This window comes from Ciconia boyciana, chromosome 5 (assembly GCF_034638445.1).
Source record: "Ciconia boyciana chromosome 5, ASM3463844v1, whole genome shotgun sequence".
NCBI lineage: Eukaryota > Metazoa > Chordata > Aves > Ciconiiformes > Ciconiidae > Ciconia > Ciconia boyciana.
Genome location: NC_132938.1, coordinates 79,018,982 through 79,040,531, shown reverse-complemented (window position 1 = coordinate 79,040,531; position 21,550 = coordinate 79,018,982). Strand labels below are relative to the sequence as shown.

Sequence of the window (21,550 nt, the reverse complement as noted above, 5' to 3'; positions counted from 1 at the left end):
AACTCATATTGTATATACATATAACTATTCATATATATACACACATTCATACATAATTACAGCTGAGAATAGAATCTAGTTTTACACACTAAGCAGGTAAAATGTCTGAAAAAGATGCTGTGTTAGGCCTACCTGTCAATGTGCATTTCTGTTTGTAGATAGACCAATTGTGGACATACTTACAGACACCCTGTTATATATTTAGAAAGTCTTCTCTGTTCATTACAATAAACAACACTGTACCTGTGTGGCTTCGAATATGAACTCTCAGTGTTCCATTGCTTGCAAACTTCTGTCCGCAATATGGGCAAATCTTCTCTTTTTCTCCTGTGTGAGTCTACATGGGGTGGGGAAAAACAAGAATGAAAGCTTCAGCATAGCTTTAAAAGAAGTGAAATATGGAATATTTTAACTGTATTGACATTGACCACTATTGTCTCCATTACGTATTTTATACTATCACATCAGGCAGAGATTCTAAAGAATTAGCTACAGGTGTTCTTCCAATTTTCTTCTAAAATTTCTAAACAAACCTCATTATTAATGGCAAAATAAATTGGCTTTTCAGTTCCTAAGTTTACTATTTCCTAAATAGTTACTATTAAAAATGCTCAATTCACCTTTGTGTATTTTCATGATTGCAAGAATAAGACACCTATTTTTCAGTTTGATATCTGTGATAGCGGTTTCTAAACCAGCAAACAATAATTTGGTTACCTAATAAAATTAATCTTCATAAATGGGTCTATTTTTAAAAGCTTATAATTTCACAGAATTTTATTACATTATGAAATGTCGTGAAACTAGTTTACCTAACCTAGTATAACTTATCAAGTTGCAAACTTGAACTGGAGCTTTAGAAGGTCTGTATGGACATACTTGTGCATATGATTTCTGACTGCCTCATATGACTGGAACCCAGCCACCAGTTCATCTGAAGTATGACAGACAATAACCCTTCAAAGTGGAAGTTCTCAGTGATTTCAGTCAACACAAATTGCATACTGGATCCTATCTAGTTTGTAATGAATGCTAGAATCAAGATTGCATTTAGAGAATTGATCACGAGAAGTGTATTGTAATTGTCACTAACACTAAATCATACACTCAGCTTGTCTTTTGAAATCAAGCTTTCAAGGCTAGAATGCCTGCTGATACAAGAAGAATTATTTCAAAATGGAAAAAAAATAATCACAAACTCTTCCATACAACCTGTGTGGTCAACAGCAAGACTGCCTGTGTGGTCAACAGCAAGACTTCTAATCACATGGGTTCTCATAATTTTTCACACTGTACTTTCAACGCCCAATTCTGAACTGAAGGTTTATTGGCCTATTGAATAACTTTTCCTTATAACTGTGACTGCTCTTTTAGTGAAGAATTTTGGATTACTTCATTTATAAGTGTTAACTTAATTTAAATGGGATAGGAAAGATAACACATTAAATTATATGTACAGCTGACCATTTGGGTTTCAAGCTTTGCACATGACTCTTCAGACAGGGAAATTAATTCTTACTTTTATGAAAGACGTTGAAGTGATATAAAAGTCTTCATTACATCATAAAAACCTTATCTCACATAGTACATATTATGCTGCAGCTGAAGGAAGAGTAAATGAGATATTTCAATACTGGACAGACTTGCATAGTTTTCATTCCCTGACATTAGGCATATGAATGTTAAATCCCTCTTGATCAGGATAGAGTTCTTTAGAAATCACTTATATCTCTAACAGCAACATGGGAGGATACCAGACAGCCAGCTATTAATTAATTCCAAACAACAACAACAAAAAAGGATTTCCTGGAGCAATGCGTTACAACTACAAGGCTCACAAACATACAGCTAGTCCTAGGCTGACAGCAGCACAAAGCAATAGCAATTACAATTAAGAAGGAATGTCAAAGAAATAATAGGGATAAATGATAAACAGTAGCTGCCTTCCACTAAAATACAAATACATATATGCATATGGCCATTTTTAACATGAAATAATAAGTCATACCGAATTTTTTAGAAAGGAATCTGAGGAATAGAAGTTTAAAAATTTATGCAGAGCTCATCAATGATTCCAGGTAATATTTTTTGATTTGGGGATCTTATGATCCCTCTTGGCAAGATCCTTCATAAAAAGTTCATCTCAAATCAATGTACCAGTATTCTAGGCTAGGTCTGTTACTCAAGTGATTAAAACAAGTAGATAAGGGTGAAAAGGATTGTGTGTCTGAAAAGCAGTCTGCTTTTTCCAAACCAATCAGTTTGTCTAATGAAAGATAATACGCCTTCCTAAAGTCTTGCTCCCCAAGAACATAATCAGAAACAAATCGCAAGTTTATTTTGTATACCCTTTATTTTTTAGCTCCTTAGACCAATATATTGGGGCTTGAAAAACAAACATGCTTCAGTACTCCTTATTCTAAAAGTAATATAAGAGAAGAGAGGAAGAATATCCTATAACGATAGGATAGAGAATGATATAAAGTTCTCTCTCTATTACAGCAAAACTCAACTGATTTCACAGGCTGAACAACCACTGATGAACCAAGTCATTTGAATCTCAATCATCTTATAGTACCTGCACTGAAATCTACAAACAAGGCAACCCCATGTCATTCTAGTTCTTCTAAAGTACGGGTGAAAATCTTCCACTAAGCGTATCTGGGAGAAATACATCTTGGTTATACAGTTATGTCACTCAATCACAAGAAACTTTATTTTCCAGCAACTATAATTACTAAATAACTTAATGCATATTAAATATGAGACAAGCAGCATTTAAAACAGACTGAAAACAAAGACAGACAGCAAATGCATTAACATACATTTAATGGAAGATCAAGACCTTTTAAAAGCCACAAAAGAAACCAAAGAGACTTTGTTCCTAGTTGGTTCCATTACTTTTTGCAATCTGTAAACACGTTAAAAATCAAACACACATTAAGGACGCAGTGCTGTCCATTACATTAGAGAATTCAATAGTCTGCTATCTGCTATTGATTTAGGCTCCAAAGACACATGCTAGTTCCCACACCTGTAAGACACAGTAGGGTTGGAGAGATGTTGAAAGACTCCCTTACATTTTTCCCTCAATTTTAAATACAGATTTGTGTGGCAATGCACAGCGCTCACGATAATCATGTGCTGAAAATATTGTACCAAGTAACTCAGTGACACTCAAGTTTTGTTATTACAATTTTACATGCATATATGAAGTGCATATTATATGGCAAATAAGATGCATGACGTTTTTCAACAAACTCTCACAATCTGCATTTGGTGGCAACACCTGAGCTGATTTGTTCTTGATTCAATTATTTTCTTCCTATTTCTTCCCTGTAACATAAGTCTTACCTCAGGCAAACTAGTGAGCAAGCTTTCTCCTAAAGTTTACCCCAATTCCATCGGAGAGATATGCGGAAAGGAGCATGGTAAGAGCAGTGCAGCAAGTCCCATCCTGCTACACACCTGATGCTGGAGTACCTACACTGGATTTATACATATACACCCGCTGCAGATTCTGCATGCCACCAGTAACCCTGCTATTGCAATAAGCATTTTAGAATGTTCAGCACCGTCACAGCTTTCTACTGAAAAGCCAGAAATGCAGAAGCATCTGGGGATTTTATGTTCAGTCACAACCTTAAGGGCACAGAAGGAATTAATATGATAGAACTGATTCTACTCACTTTTTTGTGACTCTTCAGGACTGAGGGTGTCACAAAAGCTTTGTCACAGAGATCACACTTGTATTTCTTATGTCCATCGTGTACAACTTGAATATGAACATTTAATGTGTCCTTTCTTTTGAAAGTAGCATCACAGTGATCACACTTGAAGGTCCTCTCACCTTATAAAGACAAAAAAAAGAGGTTTAAAGATACCAGATTTTTGTGGAAATACACTGATGTTTACTGTTTCAGAAAAATGAATAAAAGCAATAAAGATAAATGAAAAGCTGGGTCCTGAGAACAGAAAGAAAAGAAATATCACATCAGGTAATAATTTAATTGGGAAATTAAGAAAGTAGAAAGTAGTCATCACAACAACATAGCCAGAAATGTGAGATTAAACTCTATAGCCAAAGGTGAAATGGCAACCAGTGGAAATGGCTTCCAGTGCAACGGAGCACAGGTTTTATCAGCACTTCCAGTAACAGGCTCTCTTTATGGTAACAAGCAAAAAGATGAAATAGGCTTCATCTTTTGAAACTTTAATGGTAAGAGGCATCTTCCTGAATTTAAAAGAACTCTCAAAACAAGAAATACTTGCTTTGAGTAACCTATCACATTCACATCAATAGAGGCAAACTCATATGACAAAGATGAAGTAACTTGTAAGTGTTATAGCAGTATTACTATTCAAACTGTTGTGATGTGGTTGAAGGTTATGGCAGAGGCCAGGTTAATATTGCTAATAGTTTTAAAATTCAGTGAATTACCTAAGAGAGGGGGAGAGACATTGTATACTGAAAATCTGCTTACATCTTTTGAGAGAAAAAGAGACACACGTGATTCTTCACAGAAATCATAACAATGAACCTCCTCTTTATCACTACTGTGAATGCAGAAGAGAATATTCTCTTCTATTTGTTAACTTCTTGTTTAAAATTACAAGTTAAACATCTGCAACATGGCATTCATTCAGAAATCCACAGTCTAAACTGGAAATCAGGTTCCCATATCCCAAAAAACTTTCCAAGCAGTCACATCACAAAGAAAGATCACCATAATCTAAGGACTATACTCCACTTATCTTTCAGGACAGAGGTCTGATCTGCAGCCTCCTGATCCATACGAATAAGATACAGACTTGTATAAGCACAAGCTACTTTTTCCAGTAGCAATGATGCACATGCAGAAGCCCACTTATTTCCTTGCTACAGCTCATTAAAGGATAAAGTCATCCCAGCCTTGGTCCCAGAGCAAAGGCCAATACGAAAGGAAATTGATTTCAGTACACTGTATATTAAAGCCCATTTGATGCTACATGTTGAAGCACCAAAAAACTTTTTTCTTTATTATATATTATACTTGTAATACATGTAAGTGAAGCTTATTGATACAGTGGTGCCTCAAGTACCCACAGACATTCCAAAGCCTAGATAACCTGTTTCTCTCCCCCATAAATCAACCATAACTGTCCCCCTCCAAAACTCTCATTCTCTGTTGGTTTGGAAACAAGAGTGGTTTTGTCTTGGATGACACAACAAGAATATGCTAAAAGGTATTAGAGTATAAGTTGTCTTATCCTAAAATACTTTCAGTGTAGCTATTCAGAAAAATTTTCAAGATCAACAGGGATGTAATTTAATACGCTGTTATGTGGAGGTTTAACACTGATACTGCTTCTAACTGCGCAGTGAACCACTTCAGTCCTCATCTTGGGAACACGAGACTACCCTGCTAAGAAAGTGAAGCCGTTACTACTTTTACTAAAGTAACATGCAATTTTCTACTGCTTCAACAGAAGAAAAATATTCAAGTAATTTCTTTTAAAAGTTACGTCTTATAAGAACTTCTAGGCTTCACGGATTTTTTTTTTTTTGGTAGTCATTTTTTTCTTTCTGTTTCTTAATAACTTAGCTCCAAGTCTGAAAATAAATTGGAAAAAAAAAATAAAAAATGAAGCAATACCAGACATAATTGAACAAATTGCCATGTCTTCTGAAGTAAGAAATATTTGTATGATTTCCATAAATTTACATGGTATAATTATGGTTTAAGACACGATTCGACATTTGTTGAGTTTCAGGAGGATTTGCCCTTTTTATCCTGAAGTTTTGTTTGCAGTCATTCCTACCATTTTCAGTACCACACTTCTATTATGATTTGAGAAGATAAATGACTCTCAAACAACAACAAAAAATAATAAGGTAGTAAAAGATCAACCAGTTCTCAAATAAAAAACCTCCCAAGTCAGGGAATTTCAGAACTAACATACTGTTCAGCAACTGTATCGCCTCTGTGTGTACACATTATAATACTCTTCAACTATATGTAGTTGCAACGCCAAGTACATATTTAGTCAAGTCCTGGCTTCAGTTTAGCAAAATTTTCAACATGCAAAGTAGTGGGAAGCCTAGAGTTGGATTATTTTTTCAAATGTTATCCTGGATGAAGGCAAATAATCAGTGTTTCCCCTCAGCTTCCTTATTTAGCAGAAACCCTATATCTCATTATAGAAGAACCATCAGAACACTGTCTCCACTCACAGCTGGCTCACTGAACAGTCTTTATGTCTTGTCTTTTTTTTTTTTTAAGCCATAGACAAAGGTACATGAAAACTTAAAATACCATTAATACACAGCTATGGAAGGAGTTTCAGAAGGTTCCTCAACAGCATAAAGCAAAAGTCTAAATCACTTGCAACAAGATGTGAATACTAAAACTCCCTGAGCAGCTCTGGAAATCCACTTGTAAAAGACTGCAGGAAAAAACAGAGCTACACAACCTATTTCATGATACCTTATTGTTGTGATAAAGAACAAACAGTTTTCATATGGTAAATGTAAGAACATGTCTGTTGCTTAAGAGCTATCACTGCCAAAAAACAAACTCTGTCCACTGCCTTTGGCAGGGAAGAGTAACATTAAAGTTACCAAAAAAATTTCAAATATTAATGTATAAGAAATAAAGAAAGAACTTCCATTATGTGTTTTCAGTCAACAGGTTTGCACTGTGCTAGATCAAGAGGTTTCTTACAAAACAAAATAGCAAAAGAGACGCATAGATTCTCTTCAAGCCTAGGCACTCTAGAGAATGGAAGTAAACAAGAAAGTATATCATTGACTTCAGCTCTCGAAACCACTGAAGAAGGGAAACTTTTTCAGAGTACTTGACATGAAACTACAATATCAATATCCATAAATGCCTCTAAAGATGGAAACAGAGCACTGACGTAATATATCCTTGGTGCTTTCCCCCCAGAAATACACAACGTAATGTGAGTGTCTTTCCTGGGACTGGCTTTATCTACTCCACTGGTGCACTCTCCTTACGACAAAACAAGATAATGAAAATCAGGGCTACTTGTGCTTTACTTGAAATGAACAATCTTCAGTGCTCACTTCTGCTGACCCCTGTAGAAGGAGCTAGTTAGTATTTCTCTTACTAACATTCTGCATGTAGAATTTTTACTCTGGAAAGCAAACATATAGAGAGGATGATGTCCTTCTCAACAAATGCAATCCTGTTCATGCATGTCTCCACAATCCTAGACAACTGAATGATCCAAGAGAAAACGCTCAGGGTTACTCATTCTTGTTAGCCAGGTCTCTTACAGCCTCATGAGCTAGTATTAGCCAAGTATGCACGTATCCTATATCTTTCCTAAACACTACAGCTGAGAATAAGCCCCAGCGTTGCCAATAACATAACGAGAACACAGTTACTAAAAGTATTATCAGCAGCATGCCTAAGAAAAAGCTTGTCTGACTCTCAGAAGACAACTTACATTTACACAGCTAGAACCTAAGGGGGGGAGGGGGGGGAGGTGTTGGATTTTTTTATTATTATTATTTGTTAGACAGACATATTTGATCTTGAATTTTGAGTTATATCCATGACGCCTTTTCCAATTTTCAGACAGGAACACCTGAAAAGTAAGTCTATGAAATATAATTTTTTCCCAGTAAATTAAGTTTGTAAACTAAAATTTAAGTCATTCTGCATCATTCTGCAGAGTGCCTGCTTCTAAAACAACTGAAGCAGGCTGAACTTCAATTTTTCCTAGAAGTTTCAAGCTTCACAAACAACTTTTTCTTTCCTACAGCACAGAACAGTAAAGCCAGCTCAATACATCTAGAGATTCTGGTTTGTTTTTCTCCCTTCTTTATAGAACAGGTATATTTCAGTGCTATGAGAGGGACTATCATCCAGCTGTAGCAGGACAATGCCTATAATTCTGAGTTATTTCAAATATGAGAAACTCATTATGATGGCAGCACAACTTGTCAGTCTCAGAGTTAGGTCGTGAGGGGAAGAGTTCTACATTTCTTCACTGGGAATACAAGCTCTTCTCAGACAACAGCAGAGCCCCTTGTTTTAATCACAGCCTTGAACTGAAAACTGTTTATTCTTCAGCTCATCCTAGTAATGACTTTCACTTTTCACTTTGCTATTGGTCTGTCAACGCTTCTTTTATAGGACTACAGACAAGAGAGATGCAGTATGACTATTAAAGCTTTGCTTAGTTTCTGCTGTATTTAAGGCCTCCTTGTTAAGTTGGTCAGTTATTGGGTTTTTTCCTCCAAAGTAAGAAAAAAGAAGTTTAAAAATCTTCCCTGTGATTAGTAAAAACACCCAATATTATTGGTTTAAGGCTTTGACTCATTTTGGAGACAGTTTTAACTAAGATGGCAGAAGTTACCACCTTCAAATACCTACTCTGTCCCTCAGCAAGACACGTCTCCTTTTGCACCAAGGAAGACTGACTAGACAATGTCTGTGCCACTGCAGTTCACAGCCTGGTATTTTTAATATTTGCATAAACAGTGGTGGTTCAGGAACAGCTAAACCTGCCACAAATCACAAGCTTAACTCAAAGACCTCAAATTCCTGAGCTCTCATCCTCTTGAAAAAAAGTCAAAGTATACGTTTTTGGAGAAACCTTTACCAAGGCCTACAATTCCACGTACTGTGAATTACTGCTTTTGGATATCCTGCAAATGCTTGGTTCATTAGAATACATGGGTTTTTAACTTCTCCCTCCCCCCCATCATTTTTAACATTTAACATTGGAAAAAGATTTTGCAAAATTCAATGCTTTGTGAAATTGCAGAAGCTTTGAAAGATAATTGTAAAAGAACAAACTAAACACATCAGTCTAATAATTCATCTCACAGAAACACTGTTATACTGGATTAAAAAAAGAAAGGTTTGCAATTTTTTTTTATTGTATCAATGTAAATATTCCCCAAATCAAAGCAGTGTCTTCTAAGCTACAAGGATTTTAGACCATGAATATTTTCTGAAGTCTAAATTGCTGACATTCACATGGTTGAATGGTAGTCTAGGGCTCTGTAAATATTAAAGGTGGAGAAAATTCCACCAAAAATAAATCTTTACACAGTCAGTTAAAAAACAGTACAGAATGCCAAGAACAAGTTACTCATGAGGGAAAATGGCCACAGCATTCCTCTGGGCTGCTAGTTCTATGCCAGAGGCAGGAAACATTAGCCTGGACTGGCACAGGAGAGAGAATCTCAGTGTCAAGCTCTAAACCGGATTACCTACAAAAGCTGAGTAAGCCACCAAGTTATCTCTGCTTCCATTTCTCCTTTCTTAAAATGGAAGTAACACTATCACACAATGCAGAAAGAAATCTCTTGTCATTAGACCTCAAATAATTGCTAGATTTTCTACAGCATATTTGGATTTGCATTTAAGTGCATTTAAAGACAAGGTTTGAATTTGGCTCTGAATTTTCTAACTCCCTGGGGTTAGAGTTGAATCTTAATACTAATTTAACATAGCAAGTTGCATATTGGAGCAAGGTGCCATATGTCTGTTTTTCTCAGTCAAATGTGAGAACTGAGGAAGTTCTTTTTCCTCTCTGACTTAGCACTTACTGTTATGGATTAACAGATGTCTTTGTAGAGAGAATGGGGTTCGGAACAAAGCTTTGCATTCCTCACACTGGAACGGTCTCTCTTCAGAATGGGTCTGCAGATGAAAGACAACATGTCAGAGGAAAGGCTCAGGGAAATCAATTAGCTGTCATTACAGTAATTATAGCTAATTTTCTAGACTGGATTCAGGAGGGGATATCATAGCAATTCAAAACATCAGGGGATGAAGAATTAAACCAATCATTCTGCCATTATCCAGAATCCTGAAAGTCAGCATAGCAGCTACCTAATAAATGTACCTTCCCAGTCCTCAGAAGTGTTACATGAGGTGTGCATGTAAACTAAAACAAAAATACAGAATAACCAGGAAAAAAACCTACAAGCTCAGTTGCATTGCTTCATCAGTACTAACACTGGCCTTAAGCACTTACTAATATGAATAAATGCTTTAAAATTAAACACATGTACACAAAACCCTTTTTCTCAGTTAACTTTGAAGGTAAAACTGATCTGATTACTTCAAGATAGTATCTAAAATTTGGCAAAGAAAATTTCTCAAATCATGAGACTAGCCTTACATATCCTTGTTTCAGCTTCTTGCATTAAGGGGAGGGGGGGGGGGGCAAAAAAAACAAACATAGAAGCATCAGTACCAAGATTTTTGTTTGCTGTACAAAATTTCCTTCCAGCTGCGAAACAGCCTCAAAGCCATAAATAAAATAAAAGGCTAAGCTTGGATAAATCTCTCAAACCACAGAGTTGCTGAAGCAGGTTTCTTTTCTGGAGCTTAGGAAACATCCAGCTTCATTCTACTTTTGTAAATTTCAAAGCACTTCCCTGTTTCCTAGTGTTATTAAGTGCTGTCCCACCGTAGATAGTAAATTAATCTGTACAATTTACTATCTACCCAATTTTCTACTATTTTTGCAAAGGAAAGCAAGTTTTTAAAGCATCAGTGTCTAAACATTGTATTAGCTCACAAGAACCTTAAGTAGAAGCTGCAGTGCCAAGAGGAAAAGGGGTTGGACAGTAAGTGTTTTATAATATGCACAAAATTAGGTAAATGAGTTAATTTTGTAGACTAAAGATAAATATTAGAACAGTACATAGATTATATAATCTATTTCTGCTATTCATAACACCGTACGACATTTATAGCTATCCCTCAAACTAGAGAGAAAAAATGGACTGTGGGGTGTCAGCATAATTATTTAGATGGAGACTGAGGGCCTTGAACCTAGATTGATTTTAACACAAGTGTCCTTGTACATACACAACAGTACCAAAACATTAGAGTACTTGCAATTGTATACAGAGGCTTTGGATTCAAAGTCAATACCTTGACCTCAGCCTATGTCACTTAAAGCAAAAAGGCAACTGGAGCACCATCAAATGTGTGGAATACATCACACGTTACATAAAATCTGCTGAATGTTTTCAGTCCAGCTTCTACAGGTTTACATCACAGTTTGCATTAGTTGGCACCCTGCTTGACAATCTCGGCAGTCAGGCCAAGGATTGACAGGACATGAAGAGACTGAACTACCTTCTCACCTCAATAGGTGGTTCCTCCAGAACAGGGTTGAGACATATTGACGAGACACTGTGGGGAAGCTCGCAGTGCTGCTGTCTGTGCTGTACCTGTTCTGTGGATAAATAGAAGGGTTCAGTCTCTAGGGCTGTCAATCTGGCACCTTTCACGAGCGCAAAATTCATGTTGTTTATTTTAAAAATGCCCTGTTTTAGAACACTTATCACTGGAGTGATAGCTCTGAAGAGCACAGTGATTTGTACAGAGTTCCTTCTTAGCATCTCCTTGACAGTTCTCCTAGTGTTTTGATCAAAATACAAGTATTCATCTGCAGATCTTAACTTCACTACAAAGAAAAACACCTAACTAGGCATAACCACATGCAAGGGTACACAGATCATCTGCCTCTTTTCTGAATGGTCCAGAAACAAGCTAGGTTTATTACAAAAAGCCATGCAAATCTTAATGAGGAGAGGTATCCCCCCCCACCCAAGCAAGCATATTAGTTCTAATACTGTCCTTTTTTGTCCTACTAATAGGTTCCAGATCAGCGATGGCTTCCATTCAGTCAGAGCAGGGGACAGCCATACGATGAAAGCAACTGAGGATGGGGCTTTTAAGGAATATTTTATAGCAGCCTTTCCTACAATAGCACTTGTGCAGGCTTAAACCCAGCCCAAGGCTACTTATTCCCAATAGAGAAACTGAGGGAATATAGTTGTTTCAATTCATTATGCTCCCCAGAACCAAATAACCCTGGATTAACCATAAACCCTTTAAAATCCTGTGTCTGCTGACCTATTTCTGCTCACTGTCATATCCTCATATTTTATTCTCTGACCTCATCCTCTATATATAGCAACAAAGGAGCAGATGGAACAAAAACTTCGCTTTCTCCTGTATGGAATTAATTTGCATTATACGGCACAGAACATGCACCTTCATCCAATCTAACGTGGATGAAAGGTGACTACTTTTATCTGTAGCACAATCCAATGCTACGTTTGCCTCAATTTCAGATACTATTCCCTTCCCTCACCACAAAAATGGAACCGTATTCTTCTTATGATCACTTAGTCATATAGCCTGAGCTTTTTCAAAAGACATCTGAGCTAGTTCTACATCGCATAACACTTCCCAGTGCTGACATCTCCAAGCAAGTGGCAAAGAAAGCTTGCACATGCACCTACACAGAGCAGTGCAGTACTTGTATGCAGAAGCAGCGCATCAGAGAGGTACCACAGGAAGACTACAGCTCCTGCCTCTCAGATCTGTAGCTATAAGGGCGTAATGAGTGCTAAGTTAGGGTTCACATCACAATGCTCCACTGAACAGAGCAGACATACTCTTAGCAACTCCACTGTCTATCTCCCAGTGAAATCCTGTGAAATGTGAGGAACTAACCTCCTTCTGCACCTTTGAAATGACCCAACATTCACCCACATCTGAAAGATGGTTAAAAGCACATGTTGTGGGAGCCATTTTTATTCTGATACTTCCAACACAAAATCAGATTAAATAACACCCATAAAGGAATCACAGAAACAACAGCAACAACAAGTTTCCATCTAAAACACAAAACAAGAATTCAAAGGCACAAAATGTATATGTATCCTGTTTCTTATTATAAATAAAAAGCATGTAGCTCTGCTGTAAAACCCAAAGAGTTTTTTCAAGCGTGTTGCTATCAAAATTGAAAGCGTGTTTTCTGTTAAATGCTGTTCATTTAAGTGTTTTTAACTACTGTATCCATCATTCCTACTGCAGGTTTCTAAGATCCCTGCTACTAGCACAGTAACTGCATCCTGGAACTCAAAAAAGCACTGAGAAATTATTGAGAGTCCAACTTTTCTTTCTCCAAAAGAAAATGAAACCTAGGAGGACGTCTTAAAGGAATACACATCTAAAGAATCATTAAAAACCCAAGCTGAAGAAATACATAGAAGTATGATACACAATAAAGGTTTAAATTTCCACTGTTACTGGATTGACATTCCTGTGAACAAGCAAAAGAGCTATCGTCCCCTTCCCCTAGTAGTAGTGCAGCTCTCCCAAAATCATGGCACTTAAAACTATTTTGACATCCTGAACTACCACATCCTTGACTTACACCTTACTATTGGTTTTGTGTATACACATACATACTCCCCTCTCTTATCTACTACCTCTCCTTGTTTACATCGTTTACTCAATGGAGAGAGGCGTGTCTAAAAAAGCAATTCAGGACATCTATGTCAGTCTCCTGTCTCTCATGCTCATCTCTTCATTTAGCAAGGGAAATTAGACACCTAGATGTGGATGGGTGAATATTCACAGCTGTTTGGGTAAACTTTATGTAAACACAGGAATACGTTTCTTTCATTCTAGGACAGGGTTGATTTACAGCCAGTACTATGTGTAAACAGGTTCGGGAAATAAGTAGTCCAACATGCCTTAAGGAATTCTGTCAAAATTAGGTAAATCTGTCTAAATTTTAATATTTTTCCCATTAAGTGGAGCCTCTAATCCTTGCTTATGCTAGTGGTGCTGCTGCTTTAAACACAGAATTAGGTCAAAGTGTTTACTCATTCATACTTAATCCTGAAGTCCGTTTTCAGCCCAAACTCCCTACCAGTTATCAACTGCAAATTAACATAAGGAAACATGTAAAAAAGCATTGATTTACGATACAGAAGTATCTTTCCAGAGAGTATTTTATACGTTTTCCTTAGACTATATCCAATTTGTGAGATTCTGCCCCATTTTCTTAATAAAGTCTAAAACATAAGATACAATCACAGTATATATGGGAGCTAATCTTGTCCTTCAGCAGGCTTCTGCATGCTTTCTGTTTTAGACAGTCATCACCATTTCATCCTACTAGAGGCATTATTATTACTCTTACATGATTTATGGCTGAAAGTGCAAGAGATGGTGCAAAGATCCTGTGCCAAATTCCCAGATGGCATATAACATGAGCCAAACTGCGAAAGACTTGCAAGTATGGGTATATCAGTTTCATCAAAAGGGGGAAAGAAAGGGGTAGTATTTAAAAAATGTAAAGAAAAAAAAAGAAAAAAGAGCAAAGGGTTCCAAATACTGGGCACAAAACCAGACAGGTAATTTTTTTCTTTCTTTCTTTTTTACAGTCTTGTAATTCTGAAACAGCCGTCATGGATATAGCCTTGCCATTAAAAATGTAACCCTAGGTTAAAAACAATGATAAGCATTATAGAAATTAGGCCAAGTAGATTTGAGCTTAAATCAACAGAAGTGGAGCATCCCTTCATGAGCCTATTTTTCAGGTAAAGTTTCTTCTAATGTTGTTTTAGTGTGTGGACGCTACCCAAGTGCAAATCCAGAATAGTTTGAAAGCATCTGCTGCAAAGTCCAACAATGACTGCAACAGGACTACACTTAGTTTTATTCAAATATGGTATCTTTTAAAAAACAAAAAATTTGAAGACATTTTAGATCAGTTACATTTTTAACTTGATAATCTAATATTTAAAAAAAAAACAACCCACAACAAAAAACCCAGAAAAGTCAAAATGGGGATCTATTTGATGCTTTTAACCAAGCAACTGTGATTTCCTTCTGCTTATTTCACTTTTTTTTTTTAAAACTAAATTCATTTAGTATTTTGAGATTTTGGATATAACAAAGAACACTAAAAAATACATTCTCCAATACTTTAATCCCATGTTTATAAGCATGCCAGAGCTTAATAATGAATCACTTAAAAGAAAAAAAAAATCTGCAAATCTGAGGCTGGCAGACCTGTAAACAACAACAGCAGAGTGCTTTACCTTCTTGTGATTCTTGTAAACATTTCTGTGGGCAAATCCCTTTCCACAAAGCTTGCATTTATAAGGTTTATCTTCACTGTGTATTATTTTGTGTGCAGTCACTTGATCAAGTCGTTTGAAGGACTTATTGCAAACCTCGCAGGTGTAGGGGCGTTTTTCTGCAGAAAATGAGTGGGGGACATTTAATCTCCTGTTTATACAGGGGGAGAAGATGAAAGGCAGAGACAGTCATCTCCTCAGAGAGATTTTTGCAATTAAGTCAACCCAATTAAGATTAAACCAATTAGAAAGACATCTAATGCCCTTTATGTTAGACAGTTAAGTCACTTCACAAAAGATGAGCCATGGTGTGTCTCAAGAAATTGGCACATTCTTTGCAATAATCATTGCTAAAACTAAATTCTGATTAATTAGCTTAAATCAAAAGAGAATGACTTCAAAGAGGAAAACTCTGTTTCCAGATTACAAATGTGAAAGAGGGCATGACAGTTTAAATGTTTTAAAACTTAATTAACAATATACATATTAGCTTCCAAAACCAAAAGTTCCTATGCAAAAAGCCTTTATGCTTCAACTGGTGACTGCAACTTAACTACATTAATGCTCATCCAAAAGTGTCAAAAGAAAGCTAGGAGCCTCTGAGATATAGATTACGTTACAAGAAATGAGCTTTTGGTGCGGACCGATACCAAGAAAATAGTTCAATTATAAGCTTGTGCAGCTGTATAAACCTGCATTTTTAAAATGCTAATTGACAGAACAATGTGTGTGTTTCCATTGTGTTGGCTGATGTTTCTAATCACTGGTGAAAGACACAGAAACGCTAGATTGCAGTGATCAGAAATCCTGGCAGAGCCAATTTGTGTCATACTGCCAAACCTACAGACAGGCCACTCCCCACTCACAGTGACCTGTTCTGGCAGAGGACAGGCACAACGAAGTATTTCTGTGTGGTCTGTGAAACGGTATGGAGTATGAGTTGCTTTCCTCTGACTCGAAACTATGTCCACATGAGTCCACTAATCTATATATATGTATATATAGACGAATGAATGTTTCCCTTTTTATCACAGATCTCTGTCTGACAGCATAACCCAGCTCCCACCCTCTTCTCTTCAACATGAAATTTCAACCACCAGTTCTTCACCTCCTCTATAAGCCAAGTAGCAATCTTTCGCCCCATCCCAGCTAACTGACATCATCTACCCCAGCCAGCATGAAAAAATAGCTTGACAAAGCAGCAATAGGAAGAAGACTATAGCATTACACTTCGATTTTTGAAAGGCTTAGAAAGGATAGCTTAGATGGTTTCCCCGGAACCTGAAATTTGCTTGAACAGCTCAGGACAACACAGAATTCATCAAGCCTTCTATAAGAAACTAATTCAGGTAAAATTCAATATACATTAAATACATATACACACGTATATAGGTTTGTGTTATTTTTGTACGTTACCTGAATGAGTTATCATATGGCGTTTTAGCTGGTTAGCAGAAATAAATTTCTTGTCACATTCCTGACACTCAAAGATCTCATGGACCTGCAAAATGAGTGTTTAATGATAATTAAATACGTGTCTCAAACAAGATCACACATCTTACATATACAGAAATTCTCTAACAGACCGTAACTATTTCTTAGCCAGTAGCTATACTAATACTCATGAATATTCTGTGGTTTCCCCCTTGCTAGTCCCTTGGTGAACAACAGTATCTCTCAAAAATAAATATTCATAATTGCAAACAAAAAATTATCACTAAACCTGTATTTAGAAACACAGGTTATGCAAATTTGCAAAATCAGATCCATTTAAAATACCATTATTATGAAAGCATTAAAAAACCAGATGCAGAATATTTCCTTCTAGTTGGTAAGATAGAAGTAAAAATAACACAGTAACTACTTCGTAACTGCTGTTAGAATTTTAAAAAGCAAGTACTATCAAACTCTTTCAGGATTGTTTCTCCTAAAAGCTTTTAGAGGCAAGACAGTGGAGGGGCAGTAGCGTCTCTTAAACTGTAAATGCAGTAAGCATTGGCAGGATTTTCAACATCACAGCACATAATGTCATCAAGGACTAAATGTTGGAAAAATAGAAGAGGCAGTTGAGAGCTGCAACTTTTGATACTCAATTAAAAAAAAAATCCTGTGTTATTTATTGTTCCCTAAAATCACAACACATACATAGTTCTCCACCTGTCAAGATTACCATTCACCTTCCGCTCTGTATTACATTTGCCATCGGCAGCCTCCCCTCAACCTAGCTACAGTGCAACTCAACATACAATTCAGCTTTTTGGAACTGCAGCCTTAGACAGCAAAACTTCCAGGCAGAGATCACATTTCATAAAGCTTTTTTGGAGAACTCTATAGACTTTCTGTAGGAGAATCTAGCAGCTAAAAATAACAAATATCAAAGGTTCAACACCACACTCTACCGAAAAACATTTGCGGACAGCACCATAAAGCAGCTCAGCCAAGACTTCCACTTAAAACAAACAAACAAACAAAAAGATTCTCCAGAAGTATTCTGCCTCACCATGTTTTTATGCTGCTACTAACAAGCTAACTTTAGCACAAATTAAATGTTTTAATAAACTAAAAAGTGGTTATGCCATTTCCTACAATCTCTGCAAACTTGCACACTTTGGACAGTGATACTTAATGAAATGCTGAGACAGAATCAGGTGGTAAAGCTCAAATTAAGATCATTCATCCTAAATATTCTGTTTACCCAGCTACATTTCAGATTAATTTCTCTTATATGTACACACAATCTACTACTCTACCCTTTCCCAAAAGATATACATTTTTACTTAGATTGTTGACTGAAGTTTACATAATTCTGCAATCAAGTGCTATCAGAATCCCTCCTGACACAATTACCTGAAATAACTTGTAAGGTATTCTTAAACATAATATTTAATACATCACAACCCAGATTGTGCTTTAACACTATACAAATGTCTGATTTCAACTTATGAGCATTGTTTAATAAAAAGCCTCATTGAATACATTTGCGTCAAAGCAGAGACCTCCATGCATGTGCATTAAAAAGCTACAGCTATCAAATATATATTCTATAGCTGATACTCTTTAATCAATTCTTTAGAAAAGAATCAGACAGACTTGTGTGCATGTGCATTAAATAGCTGTAGCTATCAAGTATATATTCTATAGCTGGTAGGTTTTAATCAGTTCTTTAGAAAAGTGCACAATTACATGGTAAAACAACAGTAATAAAATATAGCAAATATTTTTACGAAGAATAATATTCGAACAGATTTTCATTTTAAGGAAACTTGTCAAGTAACATGCTCTATGAGTATACAGGCTGTAATACCATAGACAAGTGCTCGTGCAATGATTTATTCATATAACAAAATTAGTCTTATTAAGGGGCTGTAACAGCTATCAACATAAACCTCTGTTACATTAAAGTCAGAGCATACTTACAATTGCTTCATAGGCATTTGAAGAGCTACACCTTCAGATAACAACTTGCTAAGTGCTATACAAAACAGCAAGCATCTGAACAAGATTAATATATGCTCCAATAAATACACTCCTTCAACTTACAGGACTGATGATCTTAAACTTTTCATGAGGTCTATTGAAAAGCAAAAGGTCATTCAAAAGAGTTTGGGGGTGAAACTGAGCTAAAACTTTGAAGATACAAGTAATCCGTGATCAGTTTTTCCAAAGACTAATTTGAATTTCAATCCACCACTCCAAGAACTGGGTGAGACTCTCTCTGTTGGAAGGCAGTGCTTTGAGAGATCAAGGATATGAGAATATTGCATCCAATTGAAATTATTAAATGTTATTGACAATTTTAAAGTAGTGTTCAAAATTTGGTTTCCTCTGCCTTTCTATGGCTTTCATAGGGATCGTGAAAAAAAAGTTTGCACAGTAGAACAAAACACTGCCCAGCATTTAATAAAAAGGGAAGAAAAAAACCCAACACAGAGACACTTGGAACTGGCAGGTTAAAAAAGGCCCGGGGGAATCACAGATTATGTTTAAGAGTGACTCTCCTCACCAGAATTTTGCAGGAAGTCCAGCTCTACAACAAAGAAAGTTAAGAAAGAAGCAAGGATTTTTCATAAAAAATAAAACACTCTCAATCTCTTTGAGCAAACGATGAGTAGGATCCTTCTTGGTTCTGTCACTTTCTCTCCAGCAGACTGTGCTACAGTATGCCTCTTAATGGAATCTTACAGATTCATATAAGAAATCCGCTAAGAAATGCAGGAGGACAACAGCACAACCTAGTCTTACCAGTGAACCACAATCCTGCCTTCCATACAGAGATTTGTTTTATGACCTTTTCCAAAGTCAAAAAAGCTTTACTGCCTTACACTCAAAGGTGTCCTTAATCTTCTTTCTTAACAGGAGAATTAGCTACTTTACCATTGAAAACACCTGCCTACAACAAGAGTCAGAAACTCACCCCACAGCTGTACAGCCAGAAAGAGACATACCCGCCCCCAGCCTACCTACAAGTACTGAAAGTGTAGCCCTATCAATTCTGACTGCATCATCCTGGGGAAAGAAACAAGCAACTCTGGGTTTGTTCGAATTTTTCTTCCCTTTCCACTTACAGAACAGTAGAGCCTCAGTGGAGAGGCCTGGCAGCCTGTGCTATTCACATGTATGTGCTCACTTTTAAGTTTAGGTTCCTGTGAGCAATTCAAATCCAAACCATGAAACACCTATATTCAAAGGTACAAAAGGAACCTTTTAGCAAGAATCTGCATCAATGAAGACAACACTCCCCTCGCTTGCTTGCTCACTATTATCATCGTTGAATGATTGAAATTTTGCATTTTACTTAAACTTCAGAGCATAGTATCAGAATATAATTCAGATGGTGTTTCATTTGCTCTGGCAGTAGACACCACAAGACTGCAGAAAGGAGATTTTACAACAAACTTTTTCATTCTATTACCCAGTCTTCTGCAAGCTCCTGTACAGCATTTCCTAAGTTGTGTTTGCTGGGAATTTATTTTTTTATACTACCATACCACTTAGCAGCCCAAATCATGGACTACTATAAATATCAGATAGAAGGATGGCACTTTACAATTGGAGGATAAGACAAAAGAGAACAGGTGGATATAGACAGAATGGAAAACAAAAAGATACTGATCATCACAACAAGCAATAATATCAGTGGATCAACGTCATAACTGTTGTTAAAGTTTTGTAGGCATCATGCAGGAGGAGGGTTGTATTATGGTAAGTAGTTTTGGAAATCAAATATAAAATTAAAAAATGTACATGAGACTATTCTGGGTAGGACTGTAATCACTAAGACAGACAAGATCAGAATCCAAAATTATTTCCACACTCCGAATGAAGCTCCAAAACACTCAGTATTTAGGAAGGAGAAATCAAACAAATGCTACATGAAAGCTACAGAAAGCACAAATGCTACATGATGACCAACAGTTTACATAGCACCACTACAGAAAACATTAATGAATTCCAAACAAAATATAAATAACGAGATTGATGCTGCTGTTAGAAAGCACTATCATTCTGAGATGTATTAATAGACATATCCTCTGTATTAATAAACTCGGGAAAATCATTCCACTATACTTGGCACTACCAAGGGCTCAGCTAAGCATCACTGCTTTTCTTGTTTGGGCAGCTGACTTCAAGAAGCATATAGGTGAAAGAGAGAGAATCCACAGGGAGAAAGAGCTCACTAAAAAAAAAAAAAAGTAGTTTGGAAAAACAGATGCATGAAGAAAGGTTGAGATAACTGTGTTTGTACAGCCTAGAAATTGCAAATGGAGTTCATAACTTTGCAATATGCTAATTGTTACAAAGACAACGGACGTGATTTTTTCTTCGCATTCTCTCAGATAAGACAAAGATATTTAACTCAATTTGCAGTAGAGAAGAAGATTTAAGTAGGACATCAGAAAAAACAAACACCGGACTAATGAAGACATTCAAAAAAGTTGATGGCACTAAAGCTGAAAGTCATCTTTCACAAAGAGACATCTACAGATGTGGTAGAATTTTCTTCAGTGGAACTTTTCAGGAGATGAGATGGTGCCTATCTAGGTGATTTAGGTACATAGTTACTCCCCTCTGCAAAATAGAACAGGCTAGAAAACCTCCTGAGGTCTCTTCCAGCCCTACATTTCCTTGAATTTATTGAGATAAACTTAAAAAAAAAAAAGCCACGCCACTGAAAATTAGCATGATACAAGCAACAGTCTGGAAAACGAGGGTAAGACTAAGGGACAGAAGATGATACGATGACAGCAAAGTTTAGTTGTGCATGGCTAAGAAAGGGCTTATCTTTAGACATTTCGGGCACAAGCAATCCGCAAGAAGCACAAAGCTAAAAATGGGTTTAAATCAAAGATGACATGAAAGCTGCAGATCTGAATGACCGTGTCTTCAGAGAGTAAATAAATCTCTCGATCTCCCCTATAGCCACCCTCTTTACATTCTTTCTCTGTGTTTGTCAGATTTCTTTCTTTCTGTTGTTTGGGCTTATTTTCTGTTATCTCTTATACTTTACCTTTCTATTCTCTACTTTTATTTCTTTACATTGACAGGAAATGGGTGAAAAAAATTTCTTTTCCTCCCTGTTTCACCTCTTATTTTCTTACTGTTTTTACTGCCTGTCTTAAG

General features: G+C 36.5%; 1 protein-coding gene across 4 annotated transcripts in view; it reads right to left on the bottom strand.

Annotated features, from left to right (window-relative positions):
* PRDM5 (PR/SET domain 5) overlaps window positions 1-21,550 on the bottom strand; it is a 97,428-nt gene that overhangs the window by 39,874 nt on the left and 36,004 nt on the right. For all 4 annotated transcript variants that reach the window (XR_012042484.1, XR_012042485.1, XM_072861565.1 and 1 more), the window contains exons 9-13: window positions 16,346-16,430; window positions 14,891-15,048; window positions 9,572-9,665; window positions 3,690-3,850; window positions 244-337 (exon numbers count right to left, since the gene is read on the bottom strand). Coding sequence is in view for 2 of the 4 variants with exons in the window: in XM_072861565.1 (XP_072717666.1) it covers window positions 244-337; window positions 3,690-3,850; window positions 9,572-9,665; window positions 14,891-15,048; window positions 16,346-16,430 (592 nt within the window). In the remaining 2 variants the exon portion in view is untranslated. The remainder of the gene's footprint in view (window positions 1-243; window positions 338-3,689; window positions 3,851-9,571; window positions 9,666-14,890; window positions 15,049-16,345; window positions 16,431-21,550) is intronic.